The following is a 17926-nucleotide window of genomic DNA, read 5'->3' as shown; positions in this document are numbered from 1 at the left end:
AAATGAGTAAAAATAAAATCAAATAATCTACCAAGCGTGAAACTACCACAAATCAGCATCGATAAATAAATGAAACCCAAAACAAACAGAAATTGCAATAAATAACAGAGTCAAACTCAGCAGAAATTAACATGAGTAGGGCTCAAAACCCCTATTCCTTCCCAAGGCCAGAAAATAATGCTTTACTGAAAAAAAAAACAAATGGAATGTGCATTGTCAGTTTAAAATACATATACTGATCTTTTTTAATCAAAATGTTAATGTTATTTGATTTATTAAAGTTATAAAAGTAAAAACATTAAAAAGTAAAAAGTAAAGTAATTTAAAGTAAAAGGCCAAATCTTCACTCATATCAGTTCACCATGTTTTTTGGTAAACCGTTACCACCTCTTACGGTATAAAACAGTAAAAAATTACAGTAAAGTTTTTATGATTCAAACCATACTATTAGCCATTGCAAGTGTGTTACCCCCAGATATTAGCTATTTCAATTTTTTCTTGAGTCAAAGTTAGCTATTCTTATATTACTATCAGCTTGAAAACTTCCTTAGGCAAGTGTCTGCCTCTTGCCATTGAATTGAATCTTTTGATATGCTTAGAGTGCCTAGGACAGTGAAAATGCAACCTGATTGTTCGTACTGGTCGAGTCGAAACTTACACACCAATTTATTTCCTTAAAAATTCAGATAAATCGGAAATTCAATTTTTAATGAGGAGACTTCCATAATCAGTTCGCAATTTTGATAGTAGAGGGTGCCAAATAAAAAAAAACGAAGAACGCTGGTAAAAAAAAATCAACAAAAACAAGCTAAAAACGTATGGTCCTAAAACGTTTAAAAAGGTGTAACTTTTTTTTGAAGATGCAGTTATCTTTGCAGACACCACTGTATATTTTTAAAACTTCGGAAAAATCAGATATTCAATTTTTAATGATGAGACCTCCATAATTAGTTTTGCAATTTTGATGTAGAGGGCAAAAAAAAAACAAAAAAAAACGAATAACGCTGGTAAAAAAAATCAGCAAAAACAAGCTTATATATAGCCCTAAAACGCTTAAGAAGGTGTAACTTTTCTTTGAAGATGCAGATATCTTTGCAGACACCACTATATATCTTTAAAAATTGGAAAAATCAGAAATTCAAATTTTAATGATGAGACCTCATATCGGTTTTGCAATTTTGACGTAGAGGACACCAAATAAAAAAAAACGAAGAACAAGAAACGGAAGATCACTGGTAAAAAAAAGAAAAAAAAATCAGCAAAAACAAGCTAAAAACGTATGGCCCTAAAACGCTTAAGAAGTTGTAACTTTTATTTGAAGATGCAGTTGTCTCTGCAGACACCAACTGCATATATCTTTAAAAACTCGGCAAAACAGAAATTCAATTTTTAATGATGAGACCTCCTTAATCAGTTTTGCAATTTTGATGTAGGGGCACCAAATAAAAAAAAAACAATAACGCTGGTAAAAAAAATCAACAAAAACAAGCAAAAAGCGTATGGCCCTAAAACGCTTAAGAAGGTGTAATTTTTTTTTTGAAGATGCAGTTATCTTTGCAGACACCACTATATATCTTTAAAAATCGGAAAAATCAGAAATTCAATTTTTAATGATGAGAACTCCATAATCAGTTTTGCAATTTTGATGTAGAGGGCACTAAATAAAAAAAAAGAAGAACGCTGAAAAAAAAAATCAGCAGAAATAAGCTAAAAACGTATGGTGCTAAAACGCTTAAGAAGGTGTAACTTTTCTTTGAAGATGCAGTTGTCTTTGCAGACACCGCTATATATCTGTAAAATTCAGAAAAATCAGATATAAAATTTTTAATGATGAGAACTCCATAATCAGTTTTGCAATTTTGATAGTAGAGGGTGCCAAATTAAAGAAAAACAAAAAGCAAGTTGGTAAAAAAATCAGTAAAAATAAGCAAAAAAACGTATGGCCCCTAAAAACGTATGGCCCTAAAGCCGCAGTTGTCTTTGCAGACACCACTGTATATCTTTAAAATTCGGAAAAATCAGATATTCAATTTTTAATGATGAGACCTCCATAATCAGTTTTGCAATTTTGATAGTAGAGGGTGCCAAATTAAAGAAAAACAAAAACAAAAAACGTTGGTAAAAAAAATCAGTAAAAATAAGCTAAAAATGTATGGCCCTAAAACGCTTAAGAAAGTGTAACTTTTCTTTGAAGATGCAGTTGTCTTTGCTTACACCACTGTATATCTTTAAAAACTCGGAAAAATCAGATATTCAATTTTTAATGATGAGACCTCCATAATCAGTTTTTCAATTTTGATAGTAGAGGATGCCAAATTAAAGAAAAACAAAACAAAGACCGTTGGGAAAAAATCAGTAAAATAAGCTAAAAACGTATGGGTGCCCAATTAAAGAAAAAACAAAGAACGTTGGTAAAAAAAAATCAGTAAATATAAGCTAAAAACGAATGGCCCTAAAACGCTTAAGAAGGTGTAACTTTTCTTTGAAGATGCAGTTGTCTTTGCTGACACCACTGTATATCTTTAAAAACTCGGAAAAATCAGAAATTCAATTTTTAATGATGAGAACTCCATAATTAGTTTTGCAATTTTGATGTAGAGGGCACCAAAAAAAAAAGAAGAACGCATAAAAAAAAAATCAGCAGAAACAAGTTAAAAACGTATGGTGCTAAAACGCTTAAGAAGGTGTAACTTTTCTTTGAAGATGCAGTTGTCTTTGCAGACACCGCTATATATCTTTAAAATTCAGAAAAATCAAATATAAAATTTTTAATGATGAGAGCTCCATAATCAGTTTTAGAATTTTGATAGTAGAGGGTGCCAAATAAAGAAAAACAAAAACCAAGCTGGTAAAAAAAATCAGTAAAAATAAGCAAAAAAACGTATGGCCCCTAAAAACATATGGCCCTAAAGCTGCAGTTGTCTTTGCAGACACCACTGTATATCTTTAAAGTTCGGAAAAATCAGATATTCAATTTTTAATGATGAGACCTCCATAATCAGTTTTGCAATTTTGATAGTAGAGGGTGCCAAATTAAAGAAAAAAAACGTTGGTAAAAAAAAAATCAATAAAAATAAGCTAAAAATGTATGGCCCTAAAACGCTTAAGAAAGTGTAACTTTTATTTGAAGATGCAGTTGTCTTTGCTGACACCACTGTATATCTTTAAAAACTCGGAAAAATCAGATATTCAATTTTTATTGATGAGACCTCCATAATCAGTTTTTCAATTTTGATAGTAGAGGGTGCCAAATTAAAGAAAAACAAAACAAAGAACGTTGGGAAAAAATCTTTAAAATAAGCTAAAAACGTATGGGTGCCCAATTAAAGAAAAAACAAAGAACGTTGGTTAAAAAAAATCAGTAAATATAAGTTAAAAACGTATGGTCCTAAAACGCTTAAGAAGGTGTAACTTTTCTTTGAAGAGGCAGTTGTCTTCGCAGACATTACTATATAACTTTAAAAATTTTGAAAAATCAGATATTCAATTTTTAATGATGAGACCTCCATAATCGTTTTTGAAATTTCGATAGTAGAGGGTGCCAAATTAAAGAAAAAACAAAAAACTTTGGTAAAAAAAATATAAGTAAAAATAAGCTAAAAATGTATGGCCCTAAAACGCTTAAGAAAGTGTAACTTTTCTTTGAAGAGGCAGTTGTCTTCGCAGACATTACTATATAACTGTAAAATTTTGATAAATCAGATATTCAATTTTTAATGATGAGACCTCCATAATCCGTTTTGCAATTTTGATAGTGGAGGGTGACAAATTAAAGAAAAACAAAACAAAGAACGTTGGGAAAAAATCAGTAAAATAAGCTAAAAACGTATGGGTGCCCAATTAAAGAAAAAACAAAGAACGTTGGTTAAAAAAAATCAGTAAATATAAGCTAAAAAAGTATGGTCCTAAAACGCTTAAGAAGGTGTAACTTTTCTTTGAAGAGGCAGTTGTCTTCGCAGACATTACTATATAACTTTAAAAATTTTGAAAAATCAGATATTCAATTTTTAATGATGAGACCTCCATAATCAGTTTTGCAATTTTGATAGTAGAGGGTGCCAAATTAAAGAAAAACAAAAAAAAGAACGTTGGGAAAAAATCAGTAAAATAAGCTAAAAACGTATGGGTGCCCAATTAAAGAAAAAACAAAGAACGTTGGTTAAAAAAAATCAGTAAATATAAGCTAAAAACGTATGGTCCTAAAATGCTTAAGAAGGTGTAACTTTTCTTTGAAGAGGCAGTTGTCTTCGCAGACATTACTATATAACTTTAAAAATTTTGAAAAATCAGATATTCAATTTTTAATGATGAGACCTCCATAATCAGTTTTGCAATTTTGATAGTAGAGGGTGCCAAATTAAAGAAAAACAAAAAAAAGAACGTTGGGAAAAAATCAGTCAAATAAGCTAAAAACGTATGGGTGCCCAATTAAAGAAAAAACAAAGAACATTGGTTAAACAAAATCAGTAAATATAAGCTAAAAACATATGGTCCTAAAACGCTTAATAAGGTGTAACTTTTTTTTGAAGAGGCAGTTGTCTTCGCAGACATTACTATATAACTTTAAAAATTTTGAAAAATCAGATATTCAATTTTTAATGTAGAGACCTCCATAATCAGTTTTTCAATTTTGATAGTAGAGGGTGCCAAATTAAAGAAAAACAAAACAAAGAACGTTGGAAAAAAATCAGTAAAATAAGCTATAAATAAAAGTTCAAATAGGGATAAAATCCTTTTAATAGACAGTGATGATAGAAATTCACAAAAATACCAGATATTTCGGTCACATATACAGTGACCGTCATCAGTAGTAAAACTAAAATAAAACAATTTAAAACAAAAGTTTATATACTAAATCAAATAACACTACATATTGTTTGAATCTCTAATTCTTTTCCAAGCAAAGGCGGAAGCTATTCTCTTTGACCTTCTTGGATTCGGTTCATTAGCGTTCAATGATATAACATTTGGACAAAGGTCAACTACATTGGGTAAATTGAACTTTACTCTCTCAGATTTTAATAAATTATCATAGATAGAGTCCAGCCCATATTCACCTGTATCACGATTCAAAGCAATATTCTTGAATAAGATTTTCTTTATTTCAAGAATTTCACGAAAATTTTGCTTTAAACCCCGATCCCTAGAAATCAAAGAGACATTCTCGAACAAAATAAAATGGTCTGGAAAATTAAAAATATGTTCTGAAAGGGCTGAAGTGAAATCTTCAGACTTAGAAACTTGCTTTAAAGCCGAAGAAATAGAATCTTTGTGTTGTAATAATCTCATTTCCAAACTCTGGTTAGTACGTCCCACATATGAGCTTCCACAAGTACATGGGATCTGATAAACCCCACTTTGTTGCCCCAATGATTTTGATCCTTCCCAGAATTTAGAAAACTACCCAAAGTATTATTACTCTTTAAAGCTACCCTTAGACCATTGCTTTGTGAAATTCTTTTAAGTTTTTCACTTAACCCGGGTACATATGGTAAGGAACTAAAAACATCCTTCTCCCAAGTTGTCTCAAAGACTTCCTTAGAAATCTCTAGAAACTTTTTTCTTCTTTTTGAAAAAGTCTGGTTAATTAACCATTCTGGATACATGTTACTTATTAGTAATTTTCTTAGAAAATACAACTCCTCCTCAAAAAATTTTGGAGAGCAAATACTAAAGATCCGATCAGTTAAAGAAATAATCAAACCAATTTTTACTTGGCGAGCATGACCGGAACTATAAGACAAAAATCTATTGTTATTTGTCGGTTTTCTGTATATTTTAAAATCCAGACTATTTTGATTTTTCAAAAGAAGAACATCAAGGAAAGGAAGTTTCCCATCCTCTTCCAATTCAACGGTAAACTTTAAATTGTTTGGGAGGGGATTTAAAGTTTACCGTTGAATTGGAAGAGAATGGGAAACTTCCTTTCCTTGATGTTCTTCTTTTGAAAAATCAAAATAGTCTGGATTTTAAAATTTACAGAAAACCGACAAATAACAATAGATTTTTGTCTTATAGTTCCGGTCACGCTCGCCAAGTAAAAATTGGTTTGATCATTTCTTTAACTGATCGGATCTTTAGTATTTGCTCTCCAAAATTTCTTGAGGAGGAGTTGTCTTTTCTAAGAAAAATACTAATAAGTAACATGTATCCAGAATGGTTAATTAACCAGACTTTTTCAAAAAGAGGAAAAAAGTTTCTAGAGATTTCTAAGGAAGTCTTTGAGACAACTTGGGAGAATGATGTTTTTAGTTCCTTACCATATGTACCCGGGCTAAGTGAAAAACTTAAAAGAATTTTACAAAGCAATGGTCTAAGGGTAGCTTTAAAGAGTAATAATACTTTGGGTAGTTTTCTAAATTCTGGGAAGGATCTACCTTCATTGGGGCAACAAAGTGGGGTTTATCAGATCCCATGTACTTGTGGAAGCTCATATGTGGGACGTACTAACCAGAGTTTGGAAATGAGATTATTACAACACAAAGATTCTATTTCTTCGGCTTTAAAGCAAGTTTCTAAGTCTGAAGATTTCACTTCAGCCCTTTCTGAACATATTTTTAATTGTCCAGACCATTTTATTTTGTTCGAGAATGTCTCTTTGATTTCTAGGGATCGGGGTTTAAAGCAAAATTTTCGTGAAATTCTTGAAATAAAGAAAATCTTATTCAAGAATATTGCTTTGAATCGTGATACAGGTGAATATGGGCTGGACTCTATCTATGATAATTTATTAAAATCTGAGAGAGTAAAGTTCAATTCACCCAATGTAGTTGACCTTTGTCCAAATGTTATATCATTGAACGCTAATGAACCGAATCCAAGAAGGTCAAAGAGAATAGCTTCCGCCTTTGCTTTGAAAAGAATTAGAGATTCAAATAATATGTAGTGTTATTTGATTTAGTATATAAACTTTTGTTTTAAATTGTTTTATTTTAGTTTTACTACTGATGACGGTCACTGTATATGTGACCAAAATATCTGGTATTTTTGTGAATTTCTATCATCACTGTCTATTAAAAGGATTTTATCCCTATTTGAACTTTTATTTATCGTCATGGAAAGGCAGTGTGGTCTCCGAAATTATCTACGTAAAATAAGCTAAAAACGTATGGGTGCCCAATTAAAGAAAAAACAAAGAACGTTGGTTAAAAAAAATTAGTAAATATAAGCTAAAAACGTATGGTCCTAAAACGCTTAAGAAGGTGTAACTTTTCCTTGAAGAGGCGGTTTTCTTCGCAGACATTACTATATAGCTTTAAAAATTTTGAAAAATCAGATATTCAATTTTTAATGATGAGACCTCCATAATCGTTTTTGCAATTTCGATAGTAGAGGGTGCCAAATTAAAGAAAAAACAAAAAACATTGGTAAAAACAAAAATCAGTAAAAATAAGCTAAAAATGTATGGCCCTAAATTGCTTAAGAAAGTATAACTTTTCTTTGAAGAGGCAGTTGTCTTCGCAGACATTACTATATAACTGTAAAATTTTGAAAAATCAGATATTCAATTTTTAATGATGAGACCTCCATAATCCGTTTTGCAATTTTGATAGTGGAGGGTGACAAATTAAAGAAAAACAAAACAAAGAACGTTGGGAAAAAATCAGTAAAATAAGCTAAAAACGTATGGGTGCCCAATTAAAGAAAAAACAAAGAACGTTGGTTAAAAAAAATCAGTAAATATAAGCTAAAAACGTATGGTCCTAAAACGCTTAAGAAGGTGTAACTTTTCTTTGAAGAGGCAGTTGTCTTCGCAGACATTACTATATAACTTTAAAAATTTAGAAAAATCAGATATTCAATTTTTAATGATGAGACCTCCATAATCGTTTTTGCAATTTCGATAGTAGAGGGTGCCAAATTAAAGAAAAAACAAAAAACGTTGGTAAAAACAAAAATCAGTAAAAATAAGCTAAAAATGTATGGCCCTAAAACGCTTAAGAAAGTATATCTTTTCTTTAAAGAGGCAGTTGTCTTCGCAGACATTACTATATAACTTTAAAAATTTTGAAAAATCAGATATTCAATTTTTAATGATGAGACCTCCATAATCAGTTTTGCAATTTTGATAGTAGAGGGTGCCAAATTAAAGAAAAACAAAACAAAGAACGTTGGGAAAAAATCTTTAAAATAAGCTAAAAACGTATGGGTGCCCAATTAAAGAAAAAACAAAGAACGTTGGTTAAAAAAACTCAGTAAATATAAGTTAAAAACGTATGGTCCTAAAACGCTTAAGAAGGTGTAACTTTTCTTTGAAGAGGCAGTTGTCTTCGCAGACATTACTATATAACTTTAAAAATTTTGAAAAATCAGATATTCAATTTTTAATGATGAGACCTCCATAATCGTTTTTGCAATTTCGATAGTAGAGGGTGCCAAATTAAAGAAAAAACAAAAAACTTTGGTAAAAAAATATAAGTAAAAATAAGCTAAAAATGTATGGCCCTAAAACGCTTAAGAAAGTGTAACTTTTCTTTGAAGAGGCAGTTGTCTTCGCAGACATTACTATATAACTGTAAAATTTTGATAAATCAGATATTCAATTTTTAATGATGAGACCTCCATAATCCGTTTTGCAATTTTGATAGTGGAGGGTGACAAATTAAAGAAAAAAAAACAAAGAACGTTGGGAAAAAATCAGTAAAATAAGCTAAAAACGTATGGGTGCCCAATTAAAGAAAAAACAAAGAACGTTGGTTAAAAAAAATCAGTAAATATAAGCTAAAAACGTATGGTCCTAAAATGCTTAAGAAGGTGTAACTTTTCTTTGAAGAGGCAGTTGTCTTCGCAGACATTACTATATAACTTTAAAAATTTTGAAAAATCAGATATTCAATTTTTAATGATGAGACCTCCATAATCAGTTTTGCAATTTTGATAGTAGAGGGTGCCAAATTAAAGAAAAACAAAAAAAAGAACGTTGGGAAAAAATCAGTAAAATAAGCTAAAAACGTATGGGTGCCCAATTAAAGAAAAAACAAAGAACGTTGGTTAAAAAAAATCAGTAAATATAAGCTAAAAACGTATGGTCCTAAAATGCTTAAGAAGGTGTAACTTTTCTTTGAAGAGGCAGTTGTCTTCGCAGACATTACTATATAACTTTAAAAATTTTGAAAAATCAGATATTCAATTTTTAATGATGAGACCTCCATAATCAGTTTTGCAATTTTGATAGTAGAGGGTGCCAAATTAAAGAAAAACAAAACAAAGAACGTTGGGAAAAAATCAGTAAAATAAGCTAAAAACGTATGGGTGCCCAATTAAAGAAAAAACAAAGAACATTGGTTAAACAAAATCAGTAAATATAAGCTAAAAACATATGGTCCTAAAACGCTTAAGAAGGTGTAACTTTTTTTTGAAGAGGCAGTTGTCTTCGCAGACATTACTATATAACTTTAAAAATTTTGAAAAATCAGATATTCAATTTTTAATGATGAGACCTCCATAATCAGTTTTTCAATTTTGATAGTAGAGGGTGCCAAATTAAAGAAAAACAAAACAAAGAACGTTGGAAAAAAATCAGTAAAATAAGCTAAAAACGTATGGGTGCCCAATTAAAGAAAAAACAAAGAACGTTGGTTAAAAAAAATTAGTAAATATAAGCTAAAAACGTATGGTCCTAAAACGCTTAAGAAGGTGTAACTTTTCCTTGAAGAGGCGGTTTTCTTCGCAGACATTACTATATAGCTTTAAAAACTTTGAAAAATCAGATATTCAATTTTTAATGATGAGACCTCCATAATCGTTTTTGCAATTTCGATAGTAGAGGGTGCCAAATTAAAGAAAAAACAAAAAACGTTGGTAAAAACAAAAATCAGTAAAAATAAGCTAAAAATGTATGGCCCTAAAACACTTAAGAAAGTATAACTTTTCTTTAAAGAGGCAGTTGTCTTCGCAGACATTACTATATAACTTTAAAAATTTTGAAGAATCAGATATTCAATTTTTAATGATGAGACCACCATAATCAGTTTTTCAATTTTGATAGTAGAGGGTGCCAAATTAAAGAAAAAATAAAGAACGTTGGTTAAAAAAAATCAGTAAATATAAGCTAAAAACGTATGGTCCTAAAACGCTTAAGAAGGTGTAACTTTTCTTTGAAGAGGCAGTTGTCTTCGCAGACAATACTATATAATTTTAAAAATTTTGAAAAATCAGATATTCAATTTTTAATGATGAGACCTCCATAATCGTTTTTGCAATTTCGATAGTAGAGGGTGCCAAATTAAAGAAAAAACAAAAACGTTGTAAAAAAAAAATCAGTAAAAATAGGCTAAAAATATGGCCCTAAAACGATTAAGAAAGTGTAACTTTTCTTTGAAGAGGCAGTTGTCTTCGCAGACATTACTATATAACTTTAAAATTTTGAAAAATCAGATATTCAATTTTTAATGATGAGACCTCCATAATCCGTTTTGCAATTTTGATAGTAGAGGGTGCCAAATTAAAGAAAAACAAAACAAAGAACGTTGGGAAAAAATCAGTAAAATAAGCTAAAAACGTATGGGTACCCAATTAAAGAAAAAACAAAGAACGTTGGTTAAAAAAAATCAGTAAATATAAGCTAAAAACGTATGGTCCTAAAACGCTTAAGAAGGTGTAACTTTTCTTTGAAGAGGCAGTTGTCTTCGCAGACATTACTATATAATTTTAAAAATTTTGAAAAATCAGATATTCAATTTTTAATGATGAGACCTCCATAATCAGTTTTGCAATTTTGATAGTAGAGGGTGCCAAATTAAAGAAAAACAAAACAAAGAACGTTGGGAAAAAAATCAAGTAAAATAAGCTAAAAACGTATGGGTGCCCAATTAAAGAAAAAACAAAGAAAGTTGGTTAAATAAAATCAGTAAATATAAGCTAAAAACGTATGGTCCTAAAACGCTTAAGAAGGTGTAACTTTTCTTTGAAGAGGCAATTGTCTTCGCAGACATTACTATATAACTTTAAAAATTTTGAAAAATCAGATATTCAATTTTTAATGATGAGACCTCCATAATCGTTTTTGCAATTTCGATAGTAGAGGGTGCCAAATTAAAGAATAAACAATGAACGTTGGTAAAAAAAAATCAGTAAATATAAGCTAAAAACGTATGGCCTTAAAACGCTCAAGAAGGTATAACTGTTCTTTGAAGAGGCAGTTGTCTTTGCAGACACCACTATAAATCTATAAAAATTTGGAAAAATCGGAAATTCAATTTCTAATGAAGAGACCTCCACAATCAGTTTGGCAATTTTGAAAGCAGATGGTGCCAAATTAAAAAAAAGAAACGAAGAACGTCGGTGAAAAATCAGCAAAAAAATAAGCTTAAAACATATGGCCCCAAATGTTCTTTGGAATTTTGTGGGTGAAAAGTGTTGTCGAGTTAAACTAATTATGCTTGTTTATTTATTCTCACGGTTCAACGTTGCAACGCTGCAAAATTTCGTTAAATTGTAAAAATTATTATAAATTATTGTGTGATTGATCCAAATTTCAAACGCAAGGTAGTAAAACTGGGAAATCTCAATATTTTAGTATTTTTCAAAGCTAACGTTACAAATCTACTAATTTCTTTAAAAATTACGAAAAAAGCTAGCAACTTCACCAAAACTTATCTTTTTTACTACAATCATTAGTACAATTCAGAAATCCACTTTAAGGGGATGTGGTACCTAAAACTTATTGCTCGATTTTACTGATTTTTCTAAACCAACGTTCTTTGTTTTTTCTTTAATTTGGCTCCCATACGTTACACCTTCTTAAGCGTTACACCTTCTTAAGAAATTAAAGAAAAACAAAGAAAAGTTACACCTTCTTAAGCGTTTTAGGGCCATACGTTTTTAGCTTATATTTACTGATTTTTTTAACCAACGTTCTTTGTTTTTTCTTTAATTTGGCACCCATACGTTTTTAGCTTATTTTACTGATTTTTTTCGTTCTTTGTTTTGTTTTTCTTTAATTTGGCACCCTCTACTATCAAAATTGAAAAACTTATTATGGAGGTCTCATCATTAAAAGTTGAATATCTGATTTTTCCGAGTTTTTAAAGATATACAGTGGTGTCAGCAAAGACAACTGCATCTTCAAAGAAAAGTTACACTTTCTTAAGCGTTTTAGGGCCATACGTTTTTAGCTTATATTTACTGATTTTTTTAACCAACGTTCTTTGTTTTTTCTTTAATTTGGCACCCATACGTTTTTAGCTTATTTTACTGATTTTTTTCCCAACGTTCTTTGTTTTGTTTTTCTTTAATTTGGCACCCTCTACTATCAAAATTGAAAAACTTATTATGGAGGTCTCATCATTAAAAGTTGAATATCTGATTTTTCCGAGTTTTTAAAGATATACAGTGGTGTCAGCAAAGACAACTGCATCTTCAAAGAAAAGTTACACTATCTTAAGCGTTTTAGGGCCATACATTTTTAGCTTATTTTTACTGATTTTTTCTTTTTTTACCAACGTTTTTTGTTTTTGTTTTTCTTTTCTGTTGCCAGGAATTTTTTGTCGGGGTTGATTTTTTCCACATCGATATATTCTTTGCCGAAGTAAACAACGAAGATTCCTAGGCCGAGGTCACAAAACTTCAGCCGCATCAGAACTAGATAAAATAATTATGGTTCCTCTTTAAATTGACGCTGTTTTTAATATTAAGGATAATACGTTAAGCTTTATTAAGCCTTTATTTCTCTTTTTTGGGTTCGGCGAGGACAATCTTTCTAAGATATAGAATATGTTTGAAAAAATTTGCGGGAGGGGGGAGGGGTTGAAGTAGCCGAGAACTATGAATACATAAACAATTATCTTAAAAAGAAATTTCTCGAAAATTTGGAAGGAAACCTTACCAGGGTTTTAACCTAAACTAAATAGAAAAAGCTCAATGATAAGGACCGCAAGAAACGTCGATACACTACACAGTAAAAACATATATAAGTATAAATTCACGAATTTTTAGTATTTTTTTATACGTGCAGTATATAAAAACTAATGCCGGAATACATTTTCTTTGAAGCAATGCGTGTGGTTTCATCTACTCCTCGACTTGCCTAGAAATGGCTAGAAATCGCCATATTACGTGGTTATATAACTGCGGGTGCCATATAACTGCTAAATAATATTTTCCTAATGTTTTGACTCCAATAAATCTATATTAATTTTTTTTCAGATTGCCCCATGTTCAACTATCATATACTTTGAAGCTTCAGACGAGACAATGACCAAACGGCTGCTTGGAAGATCCTTGTCTTCAGGCAGAGTTGATGACAATGAGGGAACAATCAAGAAACGTCTTGCTACGTTTCACACTCATAGTAAACCAGTCATTGATTATTACGGTGCGAAAGTAAAAACTGTAAGTTTTTTTTTTATATTTAGAAACATATCTGAGATAAATCCATGGTTGGGGTACAATCACCCATATTTTTTCTTTGGTGTTTACTGTTTTTCATATCAGAATTCCCGTGAAACAAGACATTATCCCTTGAATCTAAAGTTATTATAATACACAATGTAATTTATACAAAAAGTCTTAACGATTTTTGAGCCGAACACTTAATATTTTATAAAATTTTGCCACATAAGAATTAACTGTCTCTGGCTCCGTGAAGCTGCCCACCGAAAAATTTAATTATTTAATATTAGTTTAATTAATTTAATAAGTATAAATATTCCAATATTCCTGGAATAATAAATTGAAGGTTCTACTAAACATACCTATAGTCGGAAAAATTTAACCACAGCCTTGAATGAAATATTACAACATGACGAAATAATATCATTCATTCTACTAGAAACAAAAGAATGATGCATCAATAATTACAAAGTGCATGCACACAGGGACAGTGGTTTTTTTCTCCAATTTTTCAAATACTTTTCCCTTAAAAAAAGTCGTGATTCAAAATGCACTTTCTGTGCCTTTGAATACTGCTACTGTCTTACCACCCATATTGCACGTTTGGTCAGATATAATTTTCCATGCCCACCATTTTCTCCACCCACCATTTTGATTTGAATGACACCTCGTCGAAAGAGGAAGTTTTTGACCCATAAACACATATTTCTTGACTTCCCCTTTCCCACGAAAAGTGAAGTCCGGTCAATTTGTCTAATTTTTGAGGAAGTAGGTATTTTTCAAACATATTTTAATTTTGGGAGATGCCCCCTTGCCCCGTGCCTATGGAAGTAAACATAAAAATGTTGTGATTACATGCTTGTTGCGTTGCGTGCTCCAAAATCGTAAATTTCTCCGTATTTCTGGGCACCTCTTGTTCAAATTATCTCCCCAAAAAAAAAACATCCAGCCTACCTGCCTGAGGCTGGGTTTCGTTTTTGGTTATTCATTCTCCCTGCTCTTCCGCTTCCAACCAATGATCATTAAACCAACCACTTGTATGAAACAAAACTAAACCCTCCCTTGTGTGAATTTGATTGAAATTCACAATTCAATTGAAGATGACAGTTTGATTTGAAGACACACCAGTTTGATTTGAAGACAGTTTGATTGATGACGATTGATTTAAATCCACTAACTGCTTGGCATATCGTCTTGAATACGCTGCCTTAGTGATCTTGTGATCTTGTGATCTTAGTGATCTTGAGAATTCCATTCGTTTAGTGCCTTAAAAAGAATTATTTTCTTTTAAATGTGTAGGTGAATTGTGTTTAAAGTACATTTTCATAAAATGGGATGGACGTCAATTATATCAATGTAAACAAGTCATGTTATTACAATATTTTTAGCTCACTAATAATTTGACCAATAAATAATAAAGTGCTTGTAGTTTGATTCATATTGCCTACAATTTATTTGTAGGCAATACGCCTTAGTTGCCTGATTCTCGACTAATTTTGGCGAGTACGTCCATGATAATAATGCACAATTGGTTACATGACTTGGCATAATATGACCTACTGAGCACAAATTTATATCTAGTTTTCATTTACCCCCTCAGTCTTTCCAATGTATTAAATGTTCAAAATATGTCTTAAAATCTTTTAAATACAACATTTTTGATGAAAAAAGCTGCAAGTTTAACCCAGGAAAGAAGTACATTAAAACTCTTACAAAGTATATCAGTACCAAGACCACAATAAATCGAAAGCTTTTTTTATATATGTCGTACACTCATTAACCCCAACCTCAGAATATGGTTTCTAAAATCTAACATTTTATTTGTAACTGTTGTGTTTGCTAATAGTTTTTTTTTCCATAAAACACAAAAAAAGAGTTGTAGAAATTCTGGACGATTTTTATCCTTTATCAAACCGCTTTTAGCATAAAAGGGAAGAATTTTCTTATCCTAGCAAGTTTTTCTATTTTTAGGCATTTATATCAAAGGGCAATTAGGTAAATTCTATTTTTAACACTTGGAGGCTCCCTATCCCCGAGCAGTTCAAGAGGATAGATATTCTTTGTAGGAGCGACTATATCGGACCAGGGGTCATAGAAAATAGACATGGCTCATTCTAACGAGTCTTTTCATTTTAGAGTTTTTTTAAGCTAAATACATAATTGCTCTTTAACCTGCTCGTCTTTACCTTTTTGTGCCGCAGGGTGGCAATTTTGGTCCGAATAGGGTAAAAATGCTGAAAATTCCAAAATTATGTGATTGTCTTCAGGTTCTAGGCTTCAATACGCCTTGTAATAAGAACTGACCAGTCTCCAGAGGCCTAATCCTAAGGGGCGGTAATTTTCCTTTCTGTATTATACAAACACAATTGTTCTAAAGCGCAATGTAGCCGTTAATTTCAGCCGTTAATTTATGTTGCCTTTAATTTTATGAAAACAGAGATAAATTAAATGATAAACAGGTTTTTCAGGTCAAAGTGAAAAGCCAAACTAAAATTTAAATCGAACAGAAACTGCTTAATTCTTTGAGGGTTGCCATTCCTCACCTCAATCTTCAAACTCGCTTTAGTGGCTTTAGTGGCTTTTAAATCTTGCTTTTGTGGACGTATATTAATATTTGATGAATACAGACAGTTAATAACCACAAGTATTATATTTATCTATTACATTTCAAAGCATATAAAAAAGGCAAAAAATCTATGAAACAAATACACATAAATGATCAAATTCATTCTTGAAGTATAGTGATGAAAAGAAGTTATTCCTAAACGTCAATAATGTGATTCAGGGTATGAGAACTTCCTAATAATTTGAATAATTTCTGTTTGTTTCAAATTTTAACGTTGCTTTTTCCTTGCAGATCCAATTCTTGTCTCCTTTCTAAGGTTCAAACTGGATCTTTTATTTAACTGAAAGTAAACTCAGGCCAAACATCACACTCAATAAAACCGAAGACTTTCGATAGATTTAACATCGTCGCTTTCGTGTTTGGCAACAAAGCTTGCATTTCTTGACTTGGACGAGGGTTTACCATACCGCTGACTTTCTTTTTAAGTTTTTTCTTTTGAAATTATGGCTAGTCAATTCCTTGTTTTTAGGGTCTGTAGAAAGCCACCATAAGAGAAAAATTTCATTAGGATCCTGCTGCCACTGATTCTTTAAGTCAGTGTAGCATCAGGGTATTTTTTATGCTTCTGAGCGCTTGGTTATGGTTGCGGTGATCACTGCAATCTAGTAAAGAAAGAAGTTCAGCTTATATTGGTTAACGGCAAATTTTGTTTAGCAAGTGCCACGAACTGTGCCACAAACAGTTAGATCTATGGAGTTTAGTTCAGGTAATGTTCCCAAGATCTAATGCTGAATCAACAATAACTAGTGCTTGAAGTATAGTCCGAAAAATAAAGAACGTTCTGTAGTAGTGAGTGTAGTGAGGCAGTGAGGTAATGAGTGCGGTAGTAAATTCATCCACCATTAGCTTGAATGTGAAGAAAATAGTAAATTGAATCTTGACGGGTTCAGCACGAAAGAAGAAAAAAAAAGAAAAAGCAAAGAAAATCAGGAGTTATGGTAAAAGAAGAAAGAAAATAAAATGGACCAGTTTTCTAACATAGCCTATGAAACCAAAAGTTATTCACAAAAAGAAGCTATTGTCTATATCCAAATGAATGAAATAAAACATTAATTTGATTTTGTTTCTTTGTCACTATTTTTTATCTAAGTTTCTGTGGTTTATGGGTTCTTTTAATAATTAAAATATTTATGAGATTTTTTCCCATGCTGGTTTTTTTATTTTAGTTTTATGATTTTTCAGATTGATGCAGAGAGAGATCGTGAAGTCGTTTTTGCTGATGTAACAGCATTCTTAGACGCTATGCTGACTGTCTAAATAATAATTTACGTCCTCCTCGGATATTCAACAGGAATGCAAACAATAATTTATTTGTTTGAAAGCTTTTTATAGACTATAAATACTTAAAGAAGAAAACAAATTACATCGCAAAAAAATGTTATACAGAAAATACAGTTTATTGAAATAGATGGCACTGTTAATTTAAATTTTTTTGTCAAAAGTGTTATGGTTTCATTTGTTGTTGCCTGGTGTCGGCTGAGTAAATAAAAAGTGTTTTCAAGAAAACGACACTGAAATTCACTCATATTGTGAGATATTCTATTGTCATTTTTTTGATAAATACATAGCCTTTGGACCTTAGTTCAGGTTTACTATAGTCTATTATTTTCAATAATTCTACGAAGATGGGTAAAAAGAGATGAGAAGGGCATCGGAGAGCTCTTTGTCTAGGTGAAAAAAACTTTAACAATAGAACTGCAATCTAAATTAAAGCCTAGAAAGGTTTGCTCAAGTACCCGACTCCAAGCCTTCTACCCTCCAGGAAGTTAACTTCAATGAAATTTGAAACTACTAGTGCTAGACGGATGGTGCTTTGGATATTAATTCCAAGTTAAGGCATGGAAAATTTTTTTATGTTCTTACTATCTACTTCCTTTCTTCTTCTTCTTTGATTTATTTCTTTTTTTCTTCTTCCTTTCTACTTCCTTTTCTACTTCCTTTCTTCTTCTTCTTTGATTTATTGGCAGC

General features: G+C 31.1%; 1 protein-coding gene across 1 annotated transcript; it reads left to right on the top strand.

Annotated features, from left to right (window-relative positions):
- Positions 1–362: 362 nt before the first annotated feature.
- Positions 363–17533, top strand: LOC148949029 (adenylate kinase isoenzyme 1-like). The gene is made up of 3 exons (XM_089095091.1): positions 363–395; positions 13147–13332; positions 17141–17533. The coding sequence occupies exons 1-3, from the start codon at positions 363–365 to the stop codon at positions 17213–17215; spliced, it is 294 nt and encodes a 97-aa protein (XP_088951217.1). The 3' UTR covers positions 17216–17533.
- Positions 17534–17926: the final 393 nt, after the last annotated feature.

The sequence above is a fragment of the Artemia sp. Qi Xiang Cuo genome, chromosome 9 (genome assembly GCF_049724085.1).
Source record: "Artemia sp. Qi Xiang Cuo chromosome 9, ASM4972408v1, whole genome shotgun sequence".
Lineage (NCBI taxonomy): Eukaryota > Metazoa > Arthropoda > Branchiopoda > Anostraca > Artemiidae > Artemia > Artemia sp. Qi Xiang Cuo.
Note: the sequence above shows the minus strand (reverse complement) of the source record. Positions and strands in the feature narration are given on the sequence as shown.

What these genes read in the sequence shown, in the direction of transcription:
- LOC148949029 (XM_089095091.1), top strand. Translation starts at nt 363, where the DNA reads ATGTTTTTTGGTAAACCGTTACCACCTCTTACG. An exon ending in AACCGTTACCACCTCTTACG is followed by an intron (nt 396 to 13,146) that starts GTATAAAACAGT and finishes ATTTTTTTTCAG; the next exon opens with ATTGCCCCATGTTCAACTAT. An exon ending in ACGGTGCGAAAGTAAAAACT is followed by an intron (nt 13,333 to 17,140) that starts GTAAGTTTTTTT and finishes ATGATTTTTCAG; the next exon opens with ATTGATGCAGAGAGAGATCG.